This window comes from Halictus rubicundus, chromosome 1 (assembly GCF_050948215.1).
Source record: "Halictus rubicundus isolate RS-2024b chromosome 1, iyHalRubi1_principal, whole genome shotgun sequence".
Lineage (NCBI taxonomy): Eukaryota > Metazoa > Arthropoda > Insecta > Hymenoptera > Halictidae > Halictus > Halictus rubicundus.
In genome coordinates this window covers 16,851,883-16,877,612 of record NC_135149.1, presented here as the reverse complement: position 1 = coordinate 16,877,612, position 25,730 = coordinate 16,851,883, and the positions used below count along the sequence as shown (strand labels likewise).

The window sequence follows — 25,730 nt, the reverse complement described above, 5'->3', positions numbered from 1 at the left end:
TTTCTCGTTTTAATCGTTTACTTTCTCCGATACGATTGCCCGGTTTCTATTTGTAACAGGCCCGGTTATCTTTGTTTGCTTGACCTATGACAATTATGGATTGGGATCAAGATGGATATACATTGTGCAGCCAGATAACGGGCCTCCTTAGTCGAAAGTCACGTCTCTATCAGAGATAACATGCAAAAGGCATAATCGATTCGCGAGCACGGAGCATGCGACTCGACGTTACACGTATGGCGGAGCCGATCGTTTCGCGGCGTGTGCTCGACCGTGGACGGGATTAGAGGACTCTCGAAGCCTCGAACCTCCAAGCCTCGAGCTTCTCTTCCAGTATTTTTTTTTTCCTCGTCGAGTCTTCGGGACTGTCGGGAAGAGGGTAAAAGGGTTTCCGAGGGAGAAGATCAGTAAGAGAAAGATAAAGAGAGAAAGAGAGAGAGAGGGAGAGAGAGAGAGAGAGATAGAGAGAGAGAGAAAGAGAGTGAGAAAGGGGGAAAGAGAAAGACAGCTTACCTCGTCCCTGTCGGTTTGGTCCGCCTGTTGCGTGAGCCCCGATACCCTGAGGACCTCGGCGGTCTTCAGGAAGCTGCTAAGGGAACGCTGATGCACGTTCACCTCCCCGTGATAGATGAACTCCACCAGCGCGTGCAAGTCGCTGAACGCTACATCCTGAAGTACTATCACCGGGTGTTTGCACGGAGTGCTCTGCAAAACGGGGATTGGCGGGGAGGAGAACAAGAAGAGACATTTTCTCGCATTAGTTCAACATTGACGTTCCACTCGATGATCGTATCGAGTCCGGACCCGCGGCTCGAAGGGGAGACAAATAAGAAGAACGCGGCTGGGAAACCGGATGAAAACCATCGTCGTTCGAGAGGGATAGAAAGAGAGAGAGAGAGAGAGAGAGAGAAACAGAGAGAGAGAGAGAGAGAGAGAGAGAGAGAGAGAGAGAGAGAGAGAGAGAGAGAGAGAGAGAGAGAGAGATAATAAAAACCAAGAGAAGAAAGTTAGTGGTACGGGGCTGGAAAAACCAATGGGAGTGTTATCTTACCTTGAGCAATTCTCTAAAGTAGGGACTGCAAGCGGAGAGTACGACGCGATGCGCTTTGAGGCTCTTGCCATCGCAGGCCAGTGTGACGTCCACGAAATCCTCATCGTCCCTCAAGTTCTCAAACGCCGTCGTGATACTGCTTTGGTAATTGTTCCATCGCAGGCAAAAGTGTTGCGTATCTACCATCGTTATATCTATTCACCTATAATCAGAAAATAATATTGTGCGCTATTATAAACCGTCACACACCGGGCTTATCTTATCGGCCGCGAATAAAATTATATTTCGCCTCTCTGTCTCTCTCTCTATCTGTCTATCTGTCTGTCTCTTTCTCTCTCTCCCTCTCTCTCTCTCTCGCTCGCTTGCTTGTTCCGGCCCGGCCCAGTCCGAAGCGGATCGAGGAGGGTTTTCGGGGACGGCTCTCGATCGCGCTGGATCGGCCGGCGAGCAGCCAATCGGCCGCCGCGTCCTCGGCAAAGGAGAGCCGAGGCGAAATCAGAGGACTCGAGTTTTCTAGGTGCACGATATCGCCGATAAGCGACGATAATTTTTCGATAACCGTGGCCCGTCCAGTCCGAAAAACGACGCCGTTGCTGCGCAAAGAAATTCAACAAGGCTGGCACACCGCGCACTACACCCGTAACGCGAATTTTTCGATTTCTACGGTACGATTCGAGCGTAAAAGGTGCCCGGTTGTTTTTTTCACGAGACAATTAGCACCGCGCGAGCGTAGGTGCGGCGCTAGAGCAGATGTCAATTTGCGGGGCCGCCGAAAAACTTATATAACGGCCGAATTAATCCGCGGATTCGTAGGTGTCTCCTCTCGCGGCCGAGAACATATGTTGTTAATTCCGAGCGAATAAAAATACGAGCGTCGTGCTGCTCTCTGTCCCGTTCTGTCCCGCTCTGTCGGCGCGGCGACGCGCTGCAAAACAACACCACTTCCACGACCCCGAGTTATTCTGCGCGGTATTTTTACGTGGCACCGGGTCCAGAACCGACGGGGAATCGGGATTTCGTATCTCCGCGGTTCACTCGCGAGTCCCACGCACCGTGCGGACCGTGCGGATCGTGGATCGTGGATCCTCGAACCCGTGCGCGGATCTCTCGAATCGGGTCGGATGACGTTTACCGGCCGAATAAGAAATTGAAGAGTGCATGCGGCCATGTAAAAATACACGACGACGGGAGGAGAGAGAGAGAGAGAGAGAGAGAGAGAGAGAGAGAGAGAGAGAGAAGACGAGTTACACACTGCTTTTTTGCTTTGCACCATACAAGAAAAAAATTAGGTCGCCAGGCTGGAGCGAAGCCAGAACGTACGATTAAATAATTCTCTCCGCCACTTATAAAAGCGCAGGCATTAAATGTGTGCTGATAGTGTTATCTTAGCGAAATGATAAAAAAAAAAAACGGAACGGAGAAATGAAACGGAACGATCTTAAAACAAATTTACTGTGCTGGCTGCTCTTCGCCGAGTCTCTCTCGGCAGTCAGAACACGATCGTGTGCGTGCGTTGCGCGGGTGTGTATCGCGCGTATGCGGTCTGGCACGTCCATCACAAAAGCATTCGATGATACATACAGGGAATAGAATTAATGATCATAGATAAAAAGAGAGCGACTCCCTTTCCCTTGTTTCTTCTTTTTCTCGCCTCGTTACCCTCTCTCGACTTTCTCTCTCCCTCTCTCTCTCTCTCTCTCTCTGTGATTGCGGTTATTTACGATAAAGAGCGCGCATAGTATTTCGGAACGTTTCCGTTGATAATCGTATCGCCGATCCCCGTAGGTATTTTTACGCTCGGCCGATGAAAACTAGTAATGCTCGCACGCTACGCTACGAAGAAAAATAGTAATCGAACGCGCCCGCGAGACACCGGTACGCGCAAATCCTCCGTTAGCCTCAATATTTTGGGTACGTGCGGGAACGCGCTATTATCGCGGATGCGCCGTGTTACTAAACAGAAGGAGAGAGAAAGATAGATAGAGAGAGGGAGAGAGAGATGGAGAGACGATGGCGTGAGACAAAAAAGACGAGTATTTGTTTATCGTGTCAGTCGGCGATTCGAAAACTGTTTTCGGGGCGTACGATTTTTTCGTTTTCGTTTCCTCCTTGGGTTCCGCTATCAGCGGCACAGCTAAATTTATGTCTGACAAGTCCGGCGCGATAAGTTTCGCGGTCTCGTGAAAATCCTGGACGACAGAGCCCGGCAAAGAGGGAGAAAGAGCCATCGTCGTCCGATCGAGAGGATGACCCGACGGTGTACACCAATGTCGACGGTTTATTTACCATCAAGTTCGGCGAACACATAGTTTTCGCGCGCGCGTCACTCGTCGCGGCAAAACAAAAAATCCGCGAGCCACGCACACCGCGTGCGAATCTCGTTGTTCGCACTCGTCCCGCAGAGAATGAAGAGCAGCCGCCACCGCCGCCGCGCGGGAAACTGTCGTTTTCCTTTCTACTTTCATTTTCAAACGGGAGGGCAGAATCGAAAATCTGCGGGACCGATCGCGAGCGTGTAGACAGCGTCAAACAGAGAGGTTTCGAAAAGAGAGAGAAAGAGAGAGAGAGAGAGAGAGAGAGAGAGAGAGAGAGAGAGAGAGGGAGAGAGAGAGAGAGAGAGATAGTGACGCGAGAGCAGACCAGTGTCTACTGATTACCTTTTCCCTTGCGACCGCGCCTAAATGGCTGTGTGTTACGATACTCGTAATTATTCTAAGGCACATTCACCACCACACTATCCAGACGGGAATCACAGTTCGAAAAGAGCGGCTGCGTTATCGCGTGAGCACACCTATCACTCGTCATGCCGCGTAAGCTAATGACCGGCAACAATCAACTGAAATTGAAACTGGTCCGCTGAGTTTTATCTCCACAACGCCACCTCGCAAAAACGTGCGCACTTCACAAGTTCGCGAATAAGTCCCCTACACTCGGCCAGTAGTGCTGGTTCGTGCCGGAAAGTCATTCTCGACGGGGACCGATCGGGGCGCGATCGACGAGCGTACACGTCGCCTCGTGTCCGCTCTCTCCTCGCTGTTTCACGCGCGTGTATACGTGTATACGTTCGCGAGCGCGTCCGTCTGTCCGTCCGTTCGGTGCGTCAGTGCGGCGCACACAGAGGCCTGGTGTGCGCTCTCTTCCTTCGTTCGATCCTCGGCGTCGTCGGAGAACACACGGGAAATCTTAAACCGACGAGGTTTATCGATCAATACGAATTCCCCGGCTTGGTAGTCGACCGAAACCGCTCGAGAGATTCGGATCCGATTCGAACGGGGAGACTCTTCTATGTTACGGGTATAGTATTGTGCGAGGAAAGGATCGATCCTCGATCCGCCGTTCGCGGTGCGAATTTTCGGCACGCGCCTCCACTGAGAGATGCCGGAGAAGCTTGCGGCGTCGCGCGTGGTTCGCGAAAAAATGTGTCGAGGAGAAAGAGAAAGAGCGAAGAAAGCGTACTGTTCGCGGCAGTGGTGGTGGCGGTGGCGGCAGGCTAGGCTAAGATAAGCTCTCGTCGTTTCCCGCTTCTCTCAGGCACACGGCCTCGCGCGATTCGTCGATTCCGCTGATCGAGGGAATCGCGAGCGAGGATCACATGTCGGTCATAGGCGCCGCGAGAGGGAAACGAACGTGTATAGGAACACGGCTGACAAGGAGGAAAGAGAGAAGGGAAGTGCCGCGCGCGGCGCACACCACGATCCCTCGTTCCGTTCGAAAACCGGAAACACACGACGCCGACAACTACCGACGACTACGACGACGACTACCGACGACAACTACGAGAACCTCGACGACGACGACGACGACGAGGACGAGGACCACGACGAAAGAGAAGACGACGAGGATCTGAACGGTCCGCACACGTTGCCGAGAGCAGCCACAGTCCACCGGTGGCCTCGTTCTCCGTCACATACCGTGCGAACTAACCCCCGAAACGTCACGTCACGACTGTGCAGCTGTGTGCCGTCGTCGACGACGACGCGACGCGGGCGTACGTCGCGGCGCGGCAGCGAGGCCGCACGAAAACGTACGAAAAGCCGGCGATCGCCGGTACGACGAGCGAGAACGACCGACAGGAGCGCGCGGGAACGAGAAAGAGAGAGACGCAACGGAGGGAGAGACCGACTGAGAGAAAAGGAGAGGACGCGAGGCGGTGTGCGCGCGTGCGAGAGGCTACGCTGAAGCGGGACGAGGAGAGAGAGAGAGAGAGCCGCGCACACAACGACAGAAGCACGCGCACACCAAAGCGAACGGCGAGGGACACACGGAGACTACTATGCTAGCCGGCCGAGAGGGAGGAACGAAGAAGAAGAAGCGGCAGGAAAAAAAAGAGAGAGAGCGCCAGAACTGAGAGGGAGCGAGCCTCCTGCCAGAGGAGATTCGGCAGAGGATCGTCGAGAGGAGCGACGACTGCGGGGCGTCTCGAATTTTCGCCACGAACGGCTATGATCGAATTTTATTTCAACTCGACGCGCATCGGCTCGCAAAATAGAGATCGCTTGATCGAGAGGCACCTGTGACCGACAGATCGCGGATGTAGAATTTGAAACGCACAGCTCTGCCCTTCTCCGCTCTATTCTATCTCCGGATTTGCTAAAAAAGTAACGATAGAGGAAGGAGATCGGCTATCTTGTCCCCACTCTAGGAAAAGAGGCGTGGTTTCGTGGCTCTTGGCCCTGGCCCTATCGGTATATGCGTCTAATCTAAACACGTCTGAATCTTCTGAAACATTGTCAGAGGTCTGGTAGAACCTTTGTGTAGAGAGTACACTAAGTAGGCGTGGTTTGATTGCTCTTGGCTTTGACTTAGCCAGAGCATCGCCTCGCGGGTTTATCTATACATGTGTCGGATCTACAGATAGCTAAATCTGCCTAAACCTTGTCACAGTTCTTAAAGAACCTTCTTTGTTTGTACACAGTGCTCTAAGTGCGCTTGCTTCTGTTGCTCCTGGCTCGGGCCGAGCCAAACTGTCCCAGGAGACAACCTGTACGTGTGTCCGATCAACAAACAGTTGAATCTACACGTAATCCACGTTTTCTCTGTACAGAGTGCTCTAAGCAGGCTGTCGTTTCGTTGCTCCCGGTTCCGACCGAGCCAAGCAGTGCCCCATAGAGCAACCTGTATTTACGTCTAAAGGAACGTTTCGCGCTTTCAACGTAGAACGCTCTCTAGATTGAAACGGCGCCGAATTCGTCCGAACATCTGGCCATGCCTGCTCTAACCATCGCAGCCCACGTAAGCGAATAAGGTCGGCGGAGTCTGCTTATCTGCGGTCGCTGCGGTGACAGGAGCGATTCGCCGAAAATCATGCAATTTTACAGCGCGTTCCGCGTCCGATACGCGATAATAAAGGTATAGACTTTGAGAACGGGCGACGCAAGGCCCGAGAAACCGAGGACCGTCAAAAAAAAAAAAAAAAGAAAGAAGAGTAGAAAGGGTAAGAGATAACGAGACAGTTCTAGCTACGTTCGATTCGATCCTTGTTCGCCGGGCTCTCTCCGTCTATCCTCCCGCGGGATCCCGCGAAATACGAAAAGACCGGTCGCGGGCAGCGGCGGATAGAACGGGCGGGAAATTGAAACGTTGTCACCCGGCACGCAGGGGCAGCAGGCAGAGACAGAGGCAGAAGCAGAAGCAGGGAGGCAGGCAGGCACGCACGCACGAGCTACCCACCTAGCCACGTGTTCTCACTGTGTTCGGGATGCGGGCAGCCACCGTGACGCAAATTGCCGCGCGCTCCACGCTCTCCGGAATGCGAAGGATCTGTTGCCGGTCCGTTTCACACACTCGGACACCAACCAGACATATCACCACCACCACCACCACCCACCACTGTGTCGAACACGCCGGCGACGATACAGAGAGAGAGAGAGAAAGAGATGAGGAGGAGGGAAAGAAAGAGAGAGACGGGGGGAAAGAGAATCAGCGGCACGCCGATGTCTCTCGCTCGCGTGGACACTCTCAAGCGATCGCGTTAACGGAATAGGCACACACCGGACCGGCCAGTCAGTCAGTCAGTCAGCCAGCCAGCCAAGCCAGCCAGCCGTTGACACGTCGAGGAACAAAGTCACTGTCACGGCGGCGCAACACGTCCCGAGCGCGTAAGAGAGGGAGGAGGTGGAGCCCTCGCTCCAGGCGAGGGTGGAGAAACAGAGAGAGAGAGAGAGAGAGAGAAGGAGAGAGGGAGAGAGAGCGTGTGAACGAACGCGCGTGTGAGAGCGAGAGTGAGAGGAACCGAAGGGGAGAGAGGTAGGAAGGAAGGAAAAAAGAAGAAGGTCCGCGTAAAACGTAAGGTAACGTTAACCGTGTGTCGTATCGTATCGTATCGTGTCGTGCCGTGCCGCGTCGCGTCGCGTCGTCGTCGCCGCGTCGTGTCGTGTCGTGTCACGACGACACCACGAGAGCCACGAGAGAGCCACGAGAAGCGCCGAGAGTACGGGCTGCAGCTCCCGAGCCTGGTTAGGACTAGCGAGCACGCGGGGGGGAACGGCGCCCGCCGGCCGCCGTTATTCTTTATCGGAGCATGAGACATCTGTCGTAATAAGTGCGGACTAAAAAATAGTGCGTACGCAGGGACAGAGACAGGGAGAGAGCCGGAGCCGAGGAACAGAGATCGAACCCGCCGCGGAGAGGAAAGAGCAACGGAGAAAAGAGAGCCAATGCTACGATATGGTGGGGAGCTTTATGCCTGTGGCCGCATCGGCCCTGCCTCCCCTGCCCACCCCGTGCCCTGTCGTCCAGCCCACCTCTTTTCTCTTCTCCTCTTCTCTTTTCTCTCTCCCTATCTCTTTCTAACTCTAACTCTAACTCCCTCTCTCTCTCTCTCTCTCTCTCTCTCTTGCTTTTTCCTCCGCAAACCTTCCCCTGTCGCTCGAGATCACACACACTCTCTCTCTCTCTCTCTCTCTCTCTCTCTCTCTCTCTCTCTCTCTCTCTCTCTGTTTCTCTTTCTCGCCCTCTAACTCTCTTTGGCCTTCTCCTTCTCCATCTCGCTTTTGTGCGAGAGCCCACCTCGCCTCATCCGTTAACCCACGAGACGAAAATGCGCAAAGCTAACGACTTCCAATTAAAAGTGCTAGAGCCGGAATTTTTCAAGGCGCCACACCGCGCTTCGTGTGCACCATCGCGGACGGGTACCCCGAAGATAGTTCGGGATCGTCCGAAATCGCGGATGGGATCGTCGAGAGACTCTATCCCCCGATAGCTTACCTCGAACCTGTTAACGTCACCGTCCACGAAGGACACCTTTTGTTCTATTTGGGTCCTCCCCCTCGTAGAGTCTCTTTACTCCAGGGGTTGTAAAAAAAAAAAGCGGCCGACCAAGGGACGATCGTGGATCTAGCTTCGAAACGGTGGTTGTAAGAAGGAAGCCGGCCGCGGAAAGTAATATTCCTAGGCACCCGACGTCCATAAAATCGTTGGCTGCTATTTCGAAGCGCGCACCCCTGCGCTGTTCCCCTCCGAATCTCGCTCTCTCTCTCTCTCGGATTCTCTTTCTCCCTCTAGGTTCGGCTGTCTTTCTCTCTCCGCTCGGAGAGCTAGATTCTAGCTTCCATCCATCTATTCGACAGTCGGCCTGTCTCGCGATCCCTTCTGCCCGTCCTGCTCCTGCTAAGCTCGCGCCCGCAGCTACTACCCCCTCCGCCGGTGCTGTAGGCGACCCCACTCGATTCGCCCCTCAAAAAATCATTACGCCCTTCCGCGGGCTGCGCATGAACGCGGTTTTAATTCGCTACTAGAAAAGTAAAATGTAAACGCCGCTGGATGAGAGGGACGACGACGACGACGACGACGACGAAGAGGAGGTGGAGGAATCGGAGAGGGGGGGGCTGGAGGGCGCGACAGGGGCCAGGAGGGAGCAATGCTGCTGCTGCTGCTGCTGCTGCTGGCTTAGAGATGGAAGGGCGACGGGGGAGGAGGGCGACGTAACGGGCGGTAAGGGTGGCGGGGAGGAAAGAGAAAGGGAGAAAAAGGAGTAGGGTAAAGCGAGGGAAAAAGCGAGCAAGGGTGAGAGGGCGCGCTCGCTCGAGAAAGAGAAAGAAAGAGTGGGAGAAAGAGAAAAAGAGAGAGAGAGAGAGAGAGAGAGAGAGGATGGAGCAAAGTTTCGCGGACGTGGCCGAGGACGAGAGGCAGACGAGGACGAGGAACGCGACTGCGAGAGCGCGACGTAGGACAGATCCTTTTTCCTCCGACGCGACAGGAAAAGCAGTACCCACCGTCGGAGCGAAAGAGGACGACAAGAGGGTAGACGGGGGCGTGAGAGGAGGATACGCTCCCCTACTTCTCTAGGGGTTCCATTGTAATATTTATTGATTGGATTCCTAGGAGCCAAAGCTGAGGGCTGTGCCCGCCTATACGTTCGACTAGATTCGCCTAGAAACGTTCTTCCTCGCGAACGCGGACCCGGACCTCCAGCACGATTTTCCCTGTCGATATTCGTGCTCGCCTATGCTCGCGGTGGCTGGCTCTCTCTCCCATTGACCTTGGTCGAATAATTCGCGGCCGATGCGCACGGACTCGCTCGCCGAGAGCGGCCCGCCGCCGAATAAATTCGAGCGAGAACAATCCCGGGGATAAAAAGCCGCGAAAGGAACAAGCGCGCGGATATATTGATCCCATCTGCTTGGAAATTTATCGCGCGGCTGTGCACGCGCCTCTAAATGAAACGTTCGCCGCGGCGCGCGCGTAACTCCGCGCGAAATAATGAGAATTATTCGCGCGGACGATGAATCTCGCGCGCTCTATTTCTCTCTCGACAGTTTTGCCCGTTTTGTCCCGCCTGTTTTCGATCTCGCACCGCGCCGCGCCGCGCCGCGTTACGTTACGTCACGCGACGATCCGACACCACGGCGGTACCCGAGGACCCTCTGACCGTCATTCAGGAACATTCTCCTCGTTGTTCCCTTCCCGATGGTGGACGACGACGCATTCGAATTCCTGTGAAACGGCCGCGAAGGTGTCTACGAGACGGCCGGTGGCCTTGAACGTGCATACTCGGAACGCCTCCGGCGCGCTCCGGTGTTTGCGAATCGAGGCTGCGGCGGTGAAAAATTAATGCCACGCCGGAAAGACGGGGAAAGTTCGGAATTCTAGGACCTTCGAAATTCCTTCGTGGACCGCGACGGTGGGTCCCCCGGTGTTCTCATCGATCTCTCCGAGACTCTCCGCGTCATCTCTCTCTCTCTCTCTCTCTCTCTCTCTCTCTCTCTCTCTCTCTCTCTCTCTCTCTCTCTCTCTCTCTCTCTCTCTCTCTCTCTCTGTGTGTGTGTGTCCGAGAAACGCGAAAATTTTCCGAACCGCGATCGATCGGGTCGTTTCAATTATTTTTACACCCGCCCCATTTCCCACGAGGTCCTCTTGAAACACTAGGGGGATCGTATTTCCAGCCTGGACTGGAATCTTAATGCACCGGGTCGCCGATAATTATATTACCGAGAGGAAAAGCTGGTTGCTCTCGGCCACGGAATAGAGAATCGCCGGGAACCGATCGGCCGTCGAAAGAACGAGAGAGAATGCACGATGTGTGCTGTTTTGTTCGAGTTCAAGGCTAACCATCGCGGATCACGATGTACCGCGACGAACTACCCCGTCGCCAGCCCTGTCCTTTTATTCCATGGTTCTCAAACGCAATGCCGCCTACCGATCACCTGCGTCACGTTTCTACAGATGGACTGTCTCTGTTTATTTGTTTCGGTGAATTAGGTGATTAGAATTTCGGTGATTAGAATTTCAATGCTTTATGGGGTTGAAGGTAGTACTAGTTAGGATCTCTGCCATCTAGATTCTAGGTTCTAGCTGATCTCTATCATCTGGGCCCTAGATTCCACGTCCTCATCCACCTTGGCTTTAGATTCTGCGATCCGTCTTACCTACAGTGAATTCCCGATATATGTCAACAACACGGGTCTTGCCAACGTCGTTTATCGTTCAGGAGACATACCCGAGCTTCGGGACCCCTCACGGGGTATACCCCGCAGGAGTGGAGATAATTCCACGACGTTTATCGTGCAGGCCTTGGCGACATATATAGAGAAATCACTGTAAACCTTAAATTACGGAGCTCCTAAATTCTAGGGCTTCTACCATCGAGGTCCTAGATTCTAGGACTCGTATCATTTAGGTCCTAAGTTCTGCGATCTCTATCACCTGGGTCCTAGACTCTTCTATTCGATCAGCTTCCTGCTTACACCAGAGGCAGTCGAAGGCAACGAAGCAATGAGAACTTATGGGAGGGTGATATACTACTAGTTAGGAGCTCCATGATCTAGGATCTACAATTCTAAGTATGCCGCCACGTAGGTTATAGATTTCAGGACTCCCCACCGTCTACATCCTGTGTCTCGGACCCTCCACTGTCTAGCGAGTGGAAGGTTCCGCGAGGGATCGTTGGACCAACAAAAGCAAGGGCCTCGGTAGTCGACGCTCGCCGGTGCCAGGCACCCGTCCGCCCTTTTTTCGGCGGTTCGTCGAGCGTTGTGTCTATGCATGCGGCCGCTCATTAAGCCGGGGCTCACCTGCCGGCTAACGCGGCAGCGAACGATGAACGCGCCGCCTGAATTCGTCCCAATAGACGGAAACTGCAGCGATAAAGAATATCATCCTCTTTGGGCGGCGTGTACGCGCGTCCTAAATGCACCGTACACACGCGAGGGCTCTTCCCATGGGGGGTTTGAGAGGGCGAAGGGGGTAAAAGCAAGCGACGAAGCAGGCAAACAGCAACAGCAACAGCGGAGCAACAGCAACAGAGCAGGGGAAAGAATATGCGGGGCCTCGAGTCTCCACGCGGCCGCAATCGTACGTGCCTTTTCCCCTCCCCGTCCGTCTCGTCCCCCAAACTGCACGGATCCTCGTGCCTCGTCGCACCTCCCTCGTTCCTCATCCCTCTCTCCCTCTCTCTTGTGTCACTCTCGTCGTCCCTCTTTTGTCTGTGTCTGTTTCGTTCGAACCGGTACCCTTTCCAGCCCCCCTTCCCTACGCCACTGGTCCCCCGTGTGTCTCCTTTCCACCTAGCACCATCCCCCTCGGCCCCTCCGTCACGCCACTGCATTCGCAAACATTTGGCGGGCGTTGACCTCGAACGGGCTAATCCGCCGACAGCCAAACAACCAATTATTTCTTTTCTGTCGATGTATAGAGGAGTAGGTGTCCCGGGGCCGCCGATACACCACGAGCACACCGAATGTGGGAATGTGTTAGGGGGCCAGCGCCAACGATGCCACCGACGACGTCGACGCACGGAACCGTCAGGTGAGAATTGTTCGGTCAATTTCCTTCGACGCCTCGCTCTCTCTCTCTCTTTTTCTCTCTCTCTCTCTCTCTCTCTCTCTCTCTCTCGCTTCTCTTTTCCCTGCTGTTTAGCGAGCAACGAGGATGACGACGGGGCCAGTGTTTGACCGAACGAAAATAACCGACGCTGGCGTCACCGGACTAGTCATCGAAGAAACGCTCTCTCTCTCTCCCTCGACGATGCTCAGGTGGAAATGAATTAGGTTCCCACATTTTCCTGGTCTACCCAAGAGCCTGGCATACGGGCATCTGAAGCGTACTCTGTCTAGGAACCATTAGAGGACGCTCGAAGTGGTCAAGAGACATTTAGACAGGAGTGACGCACGATGCGACAGGGTTAGAGAACGACAGAAAACAAACAGTCGACGATGAATAAAAGGACTGAACGCATCGCATTGCGATTTTCTTTTCAATATCTTCGCCAATGATCAAACATTGATAACAGCGAAATTTAATTTTTCAATTTACAGAGATATGTAACCTTCATATTCTATAGTGCAGTCTGTCTGAAATCTTCGTGGCGAAATTACATCGCATACAATGTGCAACGGGTTAACAGAGTGCAGGCGACAGACCTCGAAGACTGCGGTCATCCGGTGAGGCAAAGTCACCGACGAAAAAGAAAAGAGAACAATTTTGTCTCGGAAACAAAGTACAGTAATATTTTACAATGCCTACACTATACTAGCCCGGTCGAGCGAATTCCCTCCAAACTGTAGACTTTAAAAAATTGTATTCTGCGCGTTTGAATGTCTGAATTTGGTAGGAAACGCCAGGTCTGATGGGAAGAGCGCAGCGCGTAATGGGAAAGGGCCTCGCGTCTGACTAACACTAGGACCGCTCTACTTGCTGGGTCTAGCGCTGTGTCTATTCCTACAGCGTGCCGTTCCACTGCAACTACGGGTTAACTATTGGTGCACTCTTACTACTGCAGCCGCGGCACGCGCGGCTGCACTACTTCCTCCGTGGTTCGAGCGCGTTTTCCAACAGCGGAATCGATCGACGGGGGTCACACGTTAGACGAGAAACTTGATCAAATTAGCCGGTAAGATCAAACAGAAAGACAGAGAGAGAGAGAGAGAGAGAGAGCTCTCTACACCGTTCTCTACTGGTAAAAATTTGCAGTGTTCCCGTGTATTACCGTTCCCTGCCGTTTGTCCCCGGGTGTCTCGCAACGACCTACTTCTCCATCGCGCGATTAATCGAGACACGATGATCCGCCGAATATATTTCCGTCGAATATATTCTCCACCGACTTAAAAATACTGAAAATGGGTCAGCGGTTGTATTTTTAATTGTGCCGCAGACGTATCTACGTAGACGTAAAGGCGAATTTGTCGAGACCGAGGCGAACCGAGGCAATACCGCCACGTTGGATCCCATGAGCGGCGGTTCGAACGCCCGGAACAAAAAAAAAAAAAAAGAAAACGCGGGATCGGTTTCCACGGAATTCCGGAAGTCCCCGCGCCTCGAGCGAACGATCCAGCCTCGACCAATCGACTTTCGAATCGTTCTTGCACCTTCCACGAGGATACCGTTACTCCGAGGCGCAGCTGAACACCCGAAGCCCGCGCGAACCCGACGAGGGACGAGCAGTTTTTTCCGTGCCGATCTGTAAATGGCGCTCGGGCAACCCGCTCCGCTTGTAGCGACAGCCTCGAGAGCACGATCTGCACTCGGCGCGGGATCGAGTTAACCTTGAATTTTTCACTACGGCCGAATTTTGCAGCCGAGAAGCGTAGAAAAGTTAAATTCCACAGCCGCTCTCGTCAAACACGGAAAAATATTCTCGCAGAGAACTTAACGCCGCGGAAAATTAATTTAATCTTTTTTACGTGTCGAATGGAAAATTGTGGTCACGGCAAAATGGTGTCTAGTAATGCTCCGAGAAGGAAATTATTTTAAGCAAAAGTAGAATTAATTTAATTTCTAGTTAATCGCATAGTAATTTGCTGTACGGTAGAACAGTTCCTTTTTGAAACTGCACCCGTTGATCCCGTCTCTGTCAAAGCGAGAGCAGAACGGTGACATTTTTCCCATCGGTTAGCTAGTGGGTGCACGGCAGAGCACATGCGCTTATACACAGGGCGAAACAAAGAAGCAACGAAACAACCGCGCGCGACCGCTCGCATAAATACCCGGCTGCTTTCTCGCCCGTAGCGATGGGATCAAGCGTATCGCAAGCGGCCGATATTCCCGACACCTTGCCCCGTTTCCACCTCGTTCCACCAACACGTTCATTTTCTCCCTGAAGAATCCCATATAGATTGTTATTCCTCCACCAATTTATTCAACGACGTTAATCAAAATACCAAACGAAAAAGTGGACTTTCGCGGCACCGGCATTGTTTCCCTCTAATTCGGCGGCTTTACTGTTAGCTTAACGATATGCGTCGCTCGGCTAATTAATCGGGATTCCATGCGACGTCCGGCCGCCTTCGCGCGCGAAGAATTTCTGCCGGTGGAACGCAAGCATGATTCGCGAGACGCGTCAACCTTGACGCTTTCTCGTCTCTCTCTCTCTCCCTCTCTCTCTCTCTCTCTCTCTCTCTCTCTCTCTCTCTCTCTCTCTCTCTCTCTCTCTCTCCCTCCCGGCTCTCTTTCGCCGAACGTTTCCGTGACGTTACACCGTCGAAAAAATAGTTCCCTCGGCCGTGGATGCGCGAATTCGCTTTGCCCCGTTCGCGCCGCACCGAGCGCATTTTAAATTCAGATTTCTATGTCCTTCGACCCGCGCGCGCGTTAAACGACCCACCAAGCTTAGGTGTACTCCGTTCGAAACGCATTCTATTAGCCGCGTGTGCACCTTCTTCCTGCAAATGCAGGCGCACCGTGTCGAGACGCCGCGCCGCTTCTCGTAATGGCTAGTCTTCCTCGGAAGACTCGCGACGAATCCCGATGAGCGGCGAAATGCCACCTGACAACGCAATCGACCTTGCTTGTCGATTGAAAGATCGGGGAAATTTTCAAATGGCCCGCCGATAATTGTATTCGTTCTTCGGTAATTAACCCTGGATAACTACGTAAGACCGGCGACCGGTACATTTGAGTCTTGCGATATCGGACGATGCATCGAATGTATCAATTAGGAAATTCAATATCAAGTGAAAGCTTAACATTTGTCATATCCTGTTCCTGTTCCTTAAAGGTAAAATGTTTTTGTTGTTAAATGAAAAGAGTCCGATTATATTCCTGACTTTATTTGGCGTCGTAATTTTTGAATTTTCTCTCCTGTGGGGACAAATAATCCGGCAAATGGTTCAATAAATAGATTCAGTTACAAACAGAATTTTTACATTTCACGCAGACTGTTTCTTCGTGAGATATTGTTGTCGTTAAACAAAATGAATTCTAGAAATCTAGCTTCGGCGTAGTAGAATAGGGACAGCAACGTATTGCTGTCGATTTCAATTCCAAGAGTTAGTTCAGTCTTTTGTGTTCTGCTCCGTTCAAGTCCTCTTTAATTAATTGCTTGTCTGATAAGCTTTAAACATTTTTGTTCTAAACTTAGACCTTATCTTTTGACGATACGATCAAGTCAGCTGTCGTGTGCAGTTCTAATGGATGATCTTCCGCCATTTTGTCGCCGTGCAATTTCTACGATTTCCCGGAAAAGAACTCAAGAATATTCTAATATTAACCGGTTTTCGCACATTTATAGACTCCAAAAATGCTCAAAAAATAGTGAAATAACAAAGGTCGATAGACGATAACACAGTTTCCATTGATCTCCGATCCACAAAAATAAATTTCTACAAAAAAAATGCTGTTCAACTCTATTCCCTCGAAACGTCTCTGCAAAAATGGAGATGGTATTTCGGCAACAATTGCCCCGCGGCTTGGCAAATAAAATAGACAATTAAGCTTCATTTATCTTTGATCCATAAAGGCAATTACTAAAAAATATATAGAATGCTGTTTAACTCTATTCCCTCGAAACGTCTCTGCAAAAATGGAGACGGTATTTCAGCAACAATTGCCCAGCGGCTTGGCAAAGAAAATAGACAATTAAGCTTCATTTATCTTTGATCCATAAAGGCAATTACTAGAACAAATAGAATGCTATTCGACTATTTTCTCTTGAAACGTCTGTACGAAAATGCAGATCGCGTTTCGGCAACAATCGTCCGGCGGTGTGGCAAATAAAACAGACGATTAAGCGGATAGATCGAAGGCGATCTCGGCGGATCGTAGATCGCGTCGTCCGGGAAATCCAGGCCGTTGTTATTCTAGCATCCGGCTCGCCTAAATAACGTATTCAAGCCAGGGTCTAATTTCGCAGATAACACGGCCGTCGCGTAATCTAGTTACTAGGCGTCTAATCTAATCGGTCGATTCGGATTATGTGTATGCATACCTGCGCGTAGTCGACGCCAAAGTGTATACGTGTACACAGCTCTCTCTCTCTGTCTCTCTCTCTCTCTCTCTCTTTCTCTCTCCGTCGCGCGCGCGCGCAAATATATCTGTGAACGTACATACACACTCTCGGAACCAGGAAAAATTCGACTAGTCGTCGAAGCCGTTGAGCGTGACTCGCCGAACGGTTGTTCGGCGACGACGGACACCGACGCTCATTAAATTTAATTAGACGAACCCCCATCCCTTTTATTTTTCAAAACGCCTCTTAAACTGGGTCGATCCGGAGGAGCGCGCGTTTTCGGGGAAAGGCTCGCGGCGGGTTTTTCGCGCCGCGATTTCCACACCGGGAGAAAAGACAAACCGAGGGGGAACGCGGCGGCTGGTGTTCACACGAACGCCCTTATCTCACAGCGAGATCTTTTGTCCCGCTTATCGCCGCGAAGAAATCTCGGCCGCGCTATCTACTGATTCGATATTGTTACCCCGACCATGCGGATCTTCCTGTTTCGCAATGCCTAGCGCGATTCTATGATTCATTTCACTCTCGAGGAAAGAGGAACGTTCTTTATGCGCTGTCAATTGCTACACCGTATTTGCACAGCCTTGCTTGTTGCTTTGTTGTTGGAAATGCATTCTTTTAATTTTATTTCTGGTATAATCAATTCTTCCGCATAATCTGCATAAAGTTTCCCAGTGAGTAGCCAGCTTGTTTTCCGATTAGAACAACGCGTAGACGCGAGAGTACAGTGGCCTAAAGAGAGGCGAGCAATAGTTTCGTAATTCTCATGGATTACGCGGTCCAGGTTGACGACTATCAACGTGTCGATGTGGGACAGAGATTGCGAGAGGGGAGAGCGAGCGAAGGCGGCGGTTTCTGCGACTATGGGACACCAAGGCTTGCAATGGACGTCCCACGAGCCCATGGTTCCGCAGAAACTCTCGGCGAGGAAACAGCGGGGAGGGGAAAGGGAGAAATAACGGGTGCGAGGAGAAGCAGTACCCTTCGCCGTTCAAGGAGAACGAACCGTTATCGCCAGGATGCGTAGCCCTTTCCAGGCGCAGGTGCCGGATCGAGAGCGGGAGGATCGAGTGATCGACGAGCAGCAAGGCGATGCCGCCTGGAAATTCGAAGGCTATTGTGTTATAAACGACGCACTGTCCTGAGGCCGCACAAACGCGGCACGAAATGTTTTAGGCTCGAATTTACACGTATTCAGCGACGCTTTCTCATTTCGTATGGTCAAGACATTTGTTTGTAAGCTTGTTGGTAAAGAGTATCATCAGAACGCCGACAGGAAATCATTCTTAATCTCGAGAAAACGCATCTAGATGCGCTGCTTCTTGAAATTTATAAATGAAATTTTATTAGGTCGTCCCATAAGTTCGTGCCGTTTACTCTTGTACCATTTGAATTCTAAAAATAAAATATGTAATCACCCGTTCATTCCACAGCCTCTTCTGACCTTTTTGGCAAATACATCATACCGTCACTATACAATTTCTGCGGTTTTTCATTAAAATACTTTTCAATGGTGAATAATATAAACATATCCATGGCACGAACTTGTGGGACGACCTAATAAATTCAGTATAATTCGGAGAATTTATTGAATACATCAAGACGAAACTTGGTAATAGGCCCACCTGATTCACCTACTTCCACCAAAGTCAACTTGCATCAACAGACCAATGTCATTTCAACTGCCGCGCAGCACGGTAAGAAGTGAACGGATTTTAAGAACGGAAACGGCAGAATTTAGCCCAAAGATGAATATTGCAGGCTGCGTAGAATCTTTTTTCGGTCGTTTCCCGATCGAGCGAAATTGCCGGTGTTACACAGTCAGGTTCGGTCCTTGACGAGAAGAAAGTTTACAGAAATGTTGCCGGAGAGCCGCGCTTCTCTCAGCTATCCGAATAAATTCGATCGGGTACCGGTTTCTCGGTCCCGGGGTGATCCCTGCTTCGGGAACGAAAACGAGGCCAATTGCAAATTACAGGTGGCGGCACGTAGGAACATCGCGCGCGAGCGATTTTGCAACCACGGGTTAGGTCGACAACTGCTTTTAGCTGCGCCTCTCTTGCACCGGCCCAGAGAGGATGCAATTCGTTTCTTATTGTTAGCCCCCCTCCCCCCCTCCCTTCACCTTTTTTTTTTGCGGCCGGCCAAAATGTAGGCTTGCAGATTCGGTACTTAACACGTTCGCTCGTTTATACACTGGCCGGGCCTTTGTGGAACATCGACGTTATATCCGAGCCGATTGTGAGAAACCGGAGTCGGTCGAACAGACATTCGTTTCTTCGATGGGAATCGCTGTACATTCGCCGCGAGGATTTATGGGATGCGAAAAGATGAGAATTGTGGAGGCGATACGATAAATCTTGACCGTTCAGCCTTCGTTTTATCGAACCGTATCTTTATAATTGCTGGCCCGAATTTAGGCTTTGGAAACTTAGATCGTCGCGGCGATGGAACGTTCAGGATTCGGAGCAGCCTCGTGACATTTCAGAAAAATCCTAATTCAGCTAAATCCTACGAGCATTCGCTTGTCCATAGAAAATTTTAGACGACGCGTGACTCTACATAAAAAGGGAACACTGAGCGTATCAATCGCCCGCAAAGTCCCGCACAATCGACTTCAATAGCCTCAGACATTTAACCCGTGTGTAACAGGAAGTGCGAGGCCAACAGTTAAGGCTGTCGGTGTATCGGAAAGCAAGTTATAATGTCAGTATTTATGAATATTCGTCCGAAACGAGTAACATGGTTTTCGGACAGGCGAAAGTTCTGAATAATTAAGCGGCAATTATATCGGAAGCACCGAATTCGGATGATAATTTCTTTGATCGATAGCGATCGGGAGAGTGTCATAAACGAATTCGATAACGAACGAGTCCGTGCGGCGTAGCGTCTCGCACGGGAAATTTCGAAAAGGGGAAACGTGTCGGCGGGTTTTCGGGTGACGCGGAGCAATTCCAAGAGGGGAAAAGTGTGTCGTTAGATCGTCGAGAATGCAGCCCGTCGAGGCGGGAAACGTCGCGTTTCGAAACCGCATTGTCAAGAATTGGTTCACGGCGAGCGATTTGCCGACTCATCGAACGGGCGCTCGAAAAATTGCTTAGAAATCGCGTGGATTCGACGATCGTACGTTCGTTCGTGCAAAAATTTGACTGCTCGTTTGCTGAATGTCGTTGAAAAGGCGGTTTGCGGAGAAAGAGAGCGAGAGAGAAAGAGAGAAGAGAAAGAGAAAGAAAGAGCTCGGTCCTTCTCTCTTATTTTGCGTCGCACGAGTTTGCACACATTCGCGGCCGTTTATGTTCGTGTGCGACGTCGCTCTCGCATGTTCGCTCGCTAGCATGTACGCGAGCAGCCAGCCAGCCGAGCAGGCAGGAGAGCACCTGGGCACCTATGCGTCATTGTGGACGATAAAAAAAGCCGTAAGGCTGCCATAACGCAAGGAGAACGTCGACAAAATAGCGGCTCGACTAGTAAAGCTGGTTTGTCATTTCCCTCGTTCTTACGTGCGCGACTCCCAACGCTTCTCAATGATCATCGATGCTCTCGGAGAACTGCCCCCCCCCTCCCCGACCCCTAACTGGCACTCTAATTTCTGGATTGAGAACCCTGGCGTCGATCCGAAGAAATTTTATAGCGCAACGATATACCACTCGAAGAAGTCGATGTCGATTCGTTTCTCAGATCTGAAAGGCATCGAGCTATCGGCGACCGTCCGTTAAAATCGAATATCGAATATGCAACGTTATATGAGTTAATTAATTCAGAGGCATGTGTGCGGCTCAAAGAAATCGATCTCAATTTATTCTTGCGATCCAAAAGGATCCGGTCAAACTGTCGACGACTGTACGGTAAAAATCGAATGCAAAATGTGGCACATTATACGTGCAAATTAATTCAATGGCTTTGGACCTATTCATTTGAGCCTCGGCCCGGTAGCGTTCAAGATGGCCGCCGGCAATATTTCTCGGCAGAGGAATACGGGGAAAAAATGTCGAACGAAAGAAAAATTTACGAAGAGGACGCGAAAGCGTGCAGCTTCTTTGGACAGGATATCTCTCCGGGAGAGTAGATGCTGGAAGACGAGCACACCGACGCTAGACATTGTATCGAGTCTGAAAGTAACATCTCCTGAATGAATTAGAATGATTGTACCGTCCTCGGCTCGAGAAGCTCGCGGAAGAACAAAGAGTACCGTTCGATCGGCGAAGGAAGATCGAGGACAAAGAATCGCCGAAACGGCGAAGCGATCGCGAGGACGCCTAGCAAGGAGATTTGGAGCGTCTGTTGAACGAAGGTCCGCGGGATTAGAATGTTCCACGGAGAGACATAGAATTAATTTGCACGGCGAATACTCGGAATGTCTGGGTGAGAGCTGGTTCGCGTCTCACGCATTCGCAAGCGTCCGATTCCTTACGAGCGTCGAATTATCGTCGGGATCTAAAGAACGGAATACGAAAGAAAGGGAGAAAAAAAAAGACGAAGACGAAGAAACGCGTATCCTTCTAGCGAGGACAGGAATCGACGGCTTCGTAGGCGAGCGCGCCGAAGCCTCAAGGCTCCTGGATCTCGGTTCCAAACTCACGTTCAAGGATCGGCTTTGTACCGAGGAATTTTTATTGGCCGCGACACTCGAGCGCGTAGCGTCTGACGCGCGCATAATACGCGCGTGCGGAGCGGCTGGATTTTTCGCGAGAGAAACCGGGAGAGAGAGAGAGAGAGAGAGAGAGAGAGAGCTAGAGAATTTTTATTTTTTACCCAGCACCGCCCGGGACCCCCGACCCGTCCCCGTTGCACCCGGTCACCCTCGCTTTTCCGTCTTCTTTCTGCGGATCGCGAGATCTATTTATACCTAGTCGCTCGGTGTTTTCAAGTTGCAGCGGGGCATCGTGTAACAAACGCGTCCATCGTAAAAATAGGGGATCTGCACGGATACGTTGTGCTCGTCCCTGCGAGGGACCAGGGTAGAGAGAAGCAGAGAGAGAGAGAGAAAGAGGGAGAGAGAGAGAAAGAGAGAGAGGAGGAGGAACAAGCGAGAGAATTCGCGAACCGGGTATAGCCTCGAAACGAGACATCGTGGGACCGAGAGGCACGGTCGAACGGGTCGATCGAGAGAGATCCTAGCGAGGGAGATCCACGGCGGCGACCTTGCGGAGAGTAACAGGCGATTTCCTGGTACGGCTATTTCCGTTTTTCCTAATTCGCCCGGCGCAAAAACCGAGCGTGCCGTCTCGTGGCTCGCAATAAAAACGAATGATCGCCGAGCGGCGATCGCCGCCGCCGCGACGAGACTCGTTTAATTGAATCTCGCCGGCAGCGGGCCGACGTGCTTCTCTCTCTCTCTCTCTCTCTCTCTCTCTCTCTCCCTCTCTCGCTGGTTTGGTTTTATCATCCTCTCTTTTTATCCGTGTGTACGTCGAGAGAGCGTCGTTTTACGAGACGCGGAATTTTTCGTGAATGAACCTCGACGGGAGAGAAAAAAAGAGAGGAAGGAAAACGCGAACGATGTGCAGCGGATAGAGAGAGAGAGAGAGAGAGTGAGAGAGAACGAGAGATTTTTCATGGAGAGGGAGGAAGAATGAAAGGAAAGAGAGAGAGAGAGAGAGAGAGAGAGAGAGAGAGAGAGAGAGAGAGAGAGGGCGCGTGGTACGCAGGAGCGACTAGGAAAAACCGGGCAAAAAACACGGAGAAAACGAGAGTGAACGAGGAGTGCAGGGTCGCAAGCTTATAGCGTACGTGTGTGTACACGTACACGCGACGACGGGCCACTCGTAACACGCGGCCCCTGAAGCAATGCGGCTCTCGCAGCGCGACAAAAGGATCGAGCAACTCGCTCCTCGCTCGCTCGCTCAATCGCTTACTCGCTTACTCGCTTACTCGCTTACTCGCTTGTCCGCTTACTCGCTCGCTCGCTAGCACAGACGGATTACGTCATTTCTCAGGCAACCTCTAACGTCTGGCAGCACGCTCGTCTAGCGGTCGTCTAGCCGTCACGGCGATCCCTGCCATTGCCATCGGGCTAACAGACTAAACTAGGCGTACGCACGCGTGTCCTACCTTTCACGCATACCGCGTACCTTACTCTAGCGAGACGATGCGTCTAGGTGCGCGTAAAGCGGCCTGCACACCGTGCGACCTCCTGCGAGGCTGCCACGTCTACCCAAGTTACCGATTTTTATTCTCTCTAGGTCTCAACGTGCGTTACATCGTCCTCTTTGTGTTTTTTTTTTCTGATTCAATTTTGACCGCGGGATCTTATTGAAAATGCTACGGAGGGTACAGTTTTGATTTTCGGTAGGTTCAGAGGAAGTTACTGATTTCTGACTTTATCCGGCGATCGTCTAGTACTCTAGCGTCCTCTTCGCTGTTTCCGATACGTTTTTTTTTTCACGGTGGAAGATTATTCAAAATGCTATAATAGATAGTAGTATCTTTGACATAGATTAGGCGTTATTCTTAGCATGTACAAAGATCCTCAGTCTAGCCGTTTCAACGATCAAGTGATTTTGAATAATCTTCCACCGTAAAAAAAAAAAAAACGTAGATGAGGATTCCAGTGGATGAGGAACACCTCATTAGACTTCTTAAACAGCTACCAAATCAAGCTCTGCAACCTGCTCACGATCGAATATATTCTATTTGCTATTCATTAGTCCGCGACTCGATACTGGCTGCGAAAGATACTTTGGCCACTGTACAACAATTTTCTAAGATCGATGTACACGAAATGTGAATGCAGACGCTACAAAAGATTTTAGGCAAATCGCACCAACGGATTCCAACAGAATAATGCCTGAACTAACTCCTTAATTAATTCAATCTCTCCAATTCTGTACAACTAAATGCCTCGATTTAAACATTCCCCGATTACGATACATCGATTGCAGTTTGTCCTACGAGATCCAAGAGCGAATATCTGCCCAGCGACGTGTCACCGCGTGTGCACACCGCCTAAAGGGCCGTCTGCCTGGAAACGAAGGGAATCGAACCGCGATCGACACTCTGAGGTGTCTTGTACTGAATCTATCTGTCTCCTAGATCAAGGATCATTCTTCCCACAGTCGTCGCCGATGACGAGTCGACCGAAAATACGCTTTGCATTCGCAACGCTGGCGGACTCCCGAAACCGACCCACATGAATAGCTTTTTCTGACATGTGCGCTGCACTGAGAGAAAGAGGGAGAGACGAGGAGAAAGAAAGAGAGAGAGAGAGAAAGAGAGAGAAGCATGTCCATGAAGATCGACGAAAACTCGTTGCACATGTGCGCGTGCATGCAGGTACGCTTGCCCGAGCGAATGCACACGTAGGCGCGCGGTGAACGGGCCAACGATAGTACGATCGCGTAGTATATGCGTGCACGCATGCATGGGACTCGCAACAAACGTTCGCGACGTGACGCGACACACTCGTCGAACTCTCTCTCGGTTCGGCCGGGTGTCTCGCTCTCTCGCGATCGGTCGTTTCCTCTCTGGCACGCATACTTTCTCTCTCACTCACTCGTTCTCTCTCTTTCTCTGTTCCTCGGTTCGGCGTTCGGTGAATCGTTCTCTCGCATACACACACGCACACGCAAAGAGACAGAGTCAGATACACACACTCACACACACACATACACATACACACACGCACAATCGTACTCTCTATCGGGCCTGGTCTCTCGCTCTAGAAGCCGACAGGCGGCCGAAGGCCACCGCTCTCAGCTGTGGACGTACCTTGATCGTCGTGCGCGAAGTAAAGCGTGGGGCTCTCCTTTGCCCGGTGTCCTTGTCGTCGTCTTCGTCGCCGTCGTCGGTGCTAAAACCCACCGTTTGACTGTCGGATGCGACGAGGCCTCCTCCTTTTTCGTTTCTCCGGCTGATTTTTCCTTCGACGATCTTCTTCCGTTCTCTTCTCACTACCTCTCTCTCTCTCTCTCTCTCTCCCTCTCTCTGTCTCTCTCGTCGAATCGACTCGATACGGATCGCCCCTCAGACGAGAGATACGGACCGGGAAGCTTGTCTCGATCTCACAATCAGCTCGATCCCTCGCCCCCTAAGCCACGCGATCGTTGCTCGTGGTGTCGTGCGCTCCGCAGGATCCCGAGGACACTCGCAGGTCCATCCTCGTGAGAAACCACGCACCGACTATCTACCACGACAAAAGAAAAGAAAAAAAAGAAAAGAAAAGAAGAACTGCTTCCTTTTACCGCGCGCGCCTAAACGCGGTTGTCCCGGATCGATTCACGAACGCACACGGATCTCGATCGATCACCAAGTCTTCTTATGCTTCTTGTCTTTCTGGTTACTTTCTTTCGAAATCCCCGGAAACCACGTTCCTGGCGAGGACTTTGCACACTGTTTTCCACGTAAAGTCCTTTTTCGATCGTTTATTATTATGATTATTATTATTATTATTAAATATCACTGTTTCCGACGATCGTCTCTGTTCTCACGGCCGTACCGATCTATCCGGAAGGATCGAAGCGCGCGGCACGACGGTTGAGGTCCGTCACTCTCGAAGGACGAACAACAGGACGAAGAGGAAGACACCGGAGGAGTGATATCGGTGGTGGCTGCGTGCTGCGCCGTAAACACCGCCGCGTATACACGAGGAGGCGAATGACTACGATCTCGTGGATCCTCTCGGCGCGCGGCTCTCCCCGCGAACTGGATCACCGTCGAAGAATTTTTCTGTTTGTTGCAAAAATGTTCACTGTGTCTGCTTCCTCCTCGGTGTCGATGATCGTTGGTTCCTCCGAACGAACAGGGAAAAATAGGAGGACGGATGCGACGAGTAGACGTGGGAACGGCGAAAAAAGAAAGCGCGGCCGTGAAAGCGGCGAAGAACGAGGCGAGAAGAAGAAGAGAAAAAAAAATGAAAGAAAAGGGAAAACGGAAGGGAAGGGTAATTCGCGGACAAGCGAGCACTCCCGGTGATCTATCGGTCGGCGTGGTGAAGAAGAAGAGGCACGGTTCCGTTGAACGAGGCGCGTGTAACGTTATCGGCGATCGGCGAGCCGAGATCGAGGATGGAGGCGGCGACGA

General features: G+C 51.5%; 1 protein-coding gene across 5 annotated transcripts in view; it reads right to left on the bottom strand.

Moving 5' to 3' along the window:
- The window catches only part of Br (broad-complex core protein), a 42,341-nt gene extending 17,207 nt beyond the window's left edge, over positions 1-25,134 (bottom strand). For 2 of the 5 annotated variants that reach the window (XM_076790350.1, XM_076790387.1), the window contains exons 1-3: positions 3,709-5,144; positions 1,052-1,253; positions 514-705 (exon numbers count right to left, since the gene is read on the bottom strand). In XM_076790350.1, the coding sequence (XP_076646465.1) occupies positions 514-705; positions 1,052-1,237 (378 nt within the window). In that variant the 5' untranslated portion in view covers positions 1,238-1,253; positions 3,709-5,144. Of the gene's footprint in view, positions 1-513; positions 706-1,051; positions 1,254-3,708; positions 5,145-6,721; positions 6,947-24,419 lie in introns of those variants that run through there. The other 3 variants (XM_076790360.1, XM_076790369.1, XM_076790378.1) reach the window with 3 other exon arrangements.
- Positions 25,135-25,730: the final 596 nt, after the last annotated feature.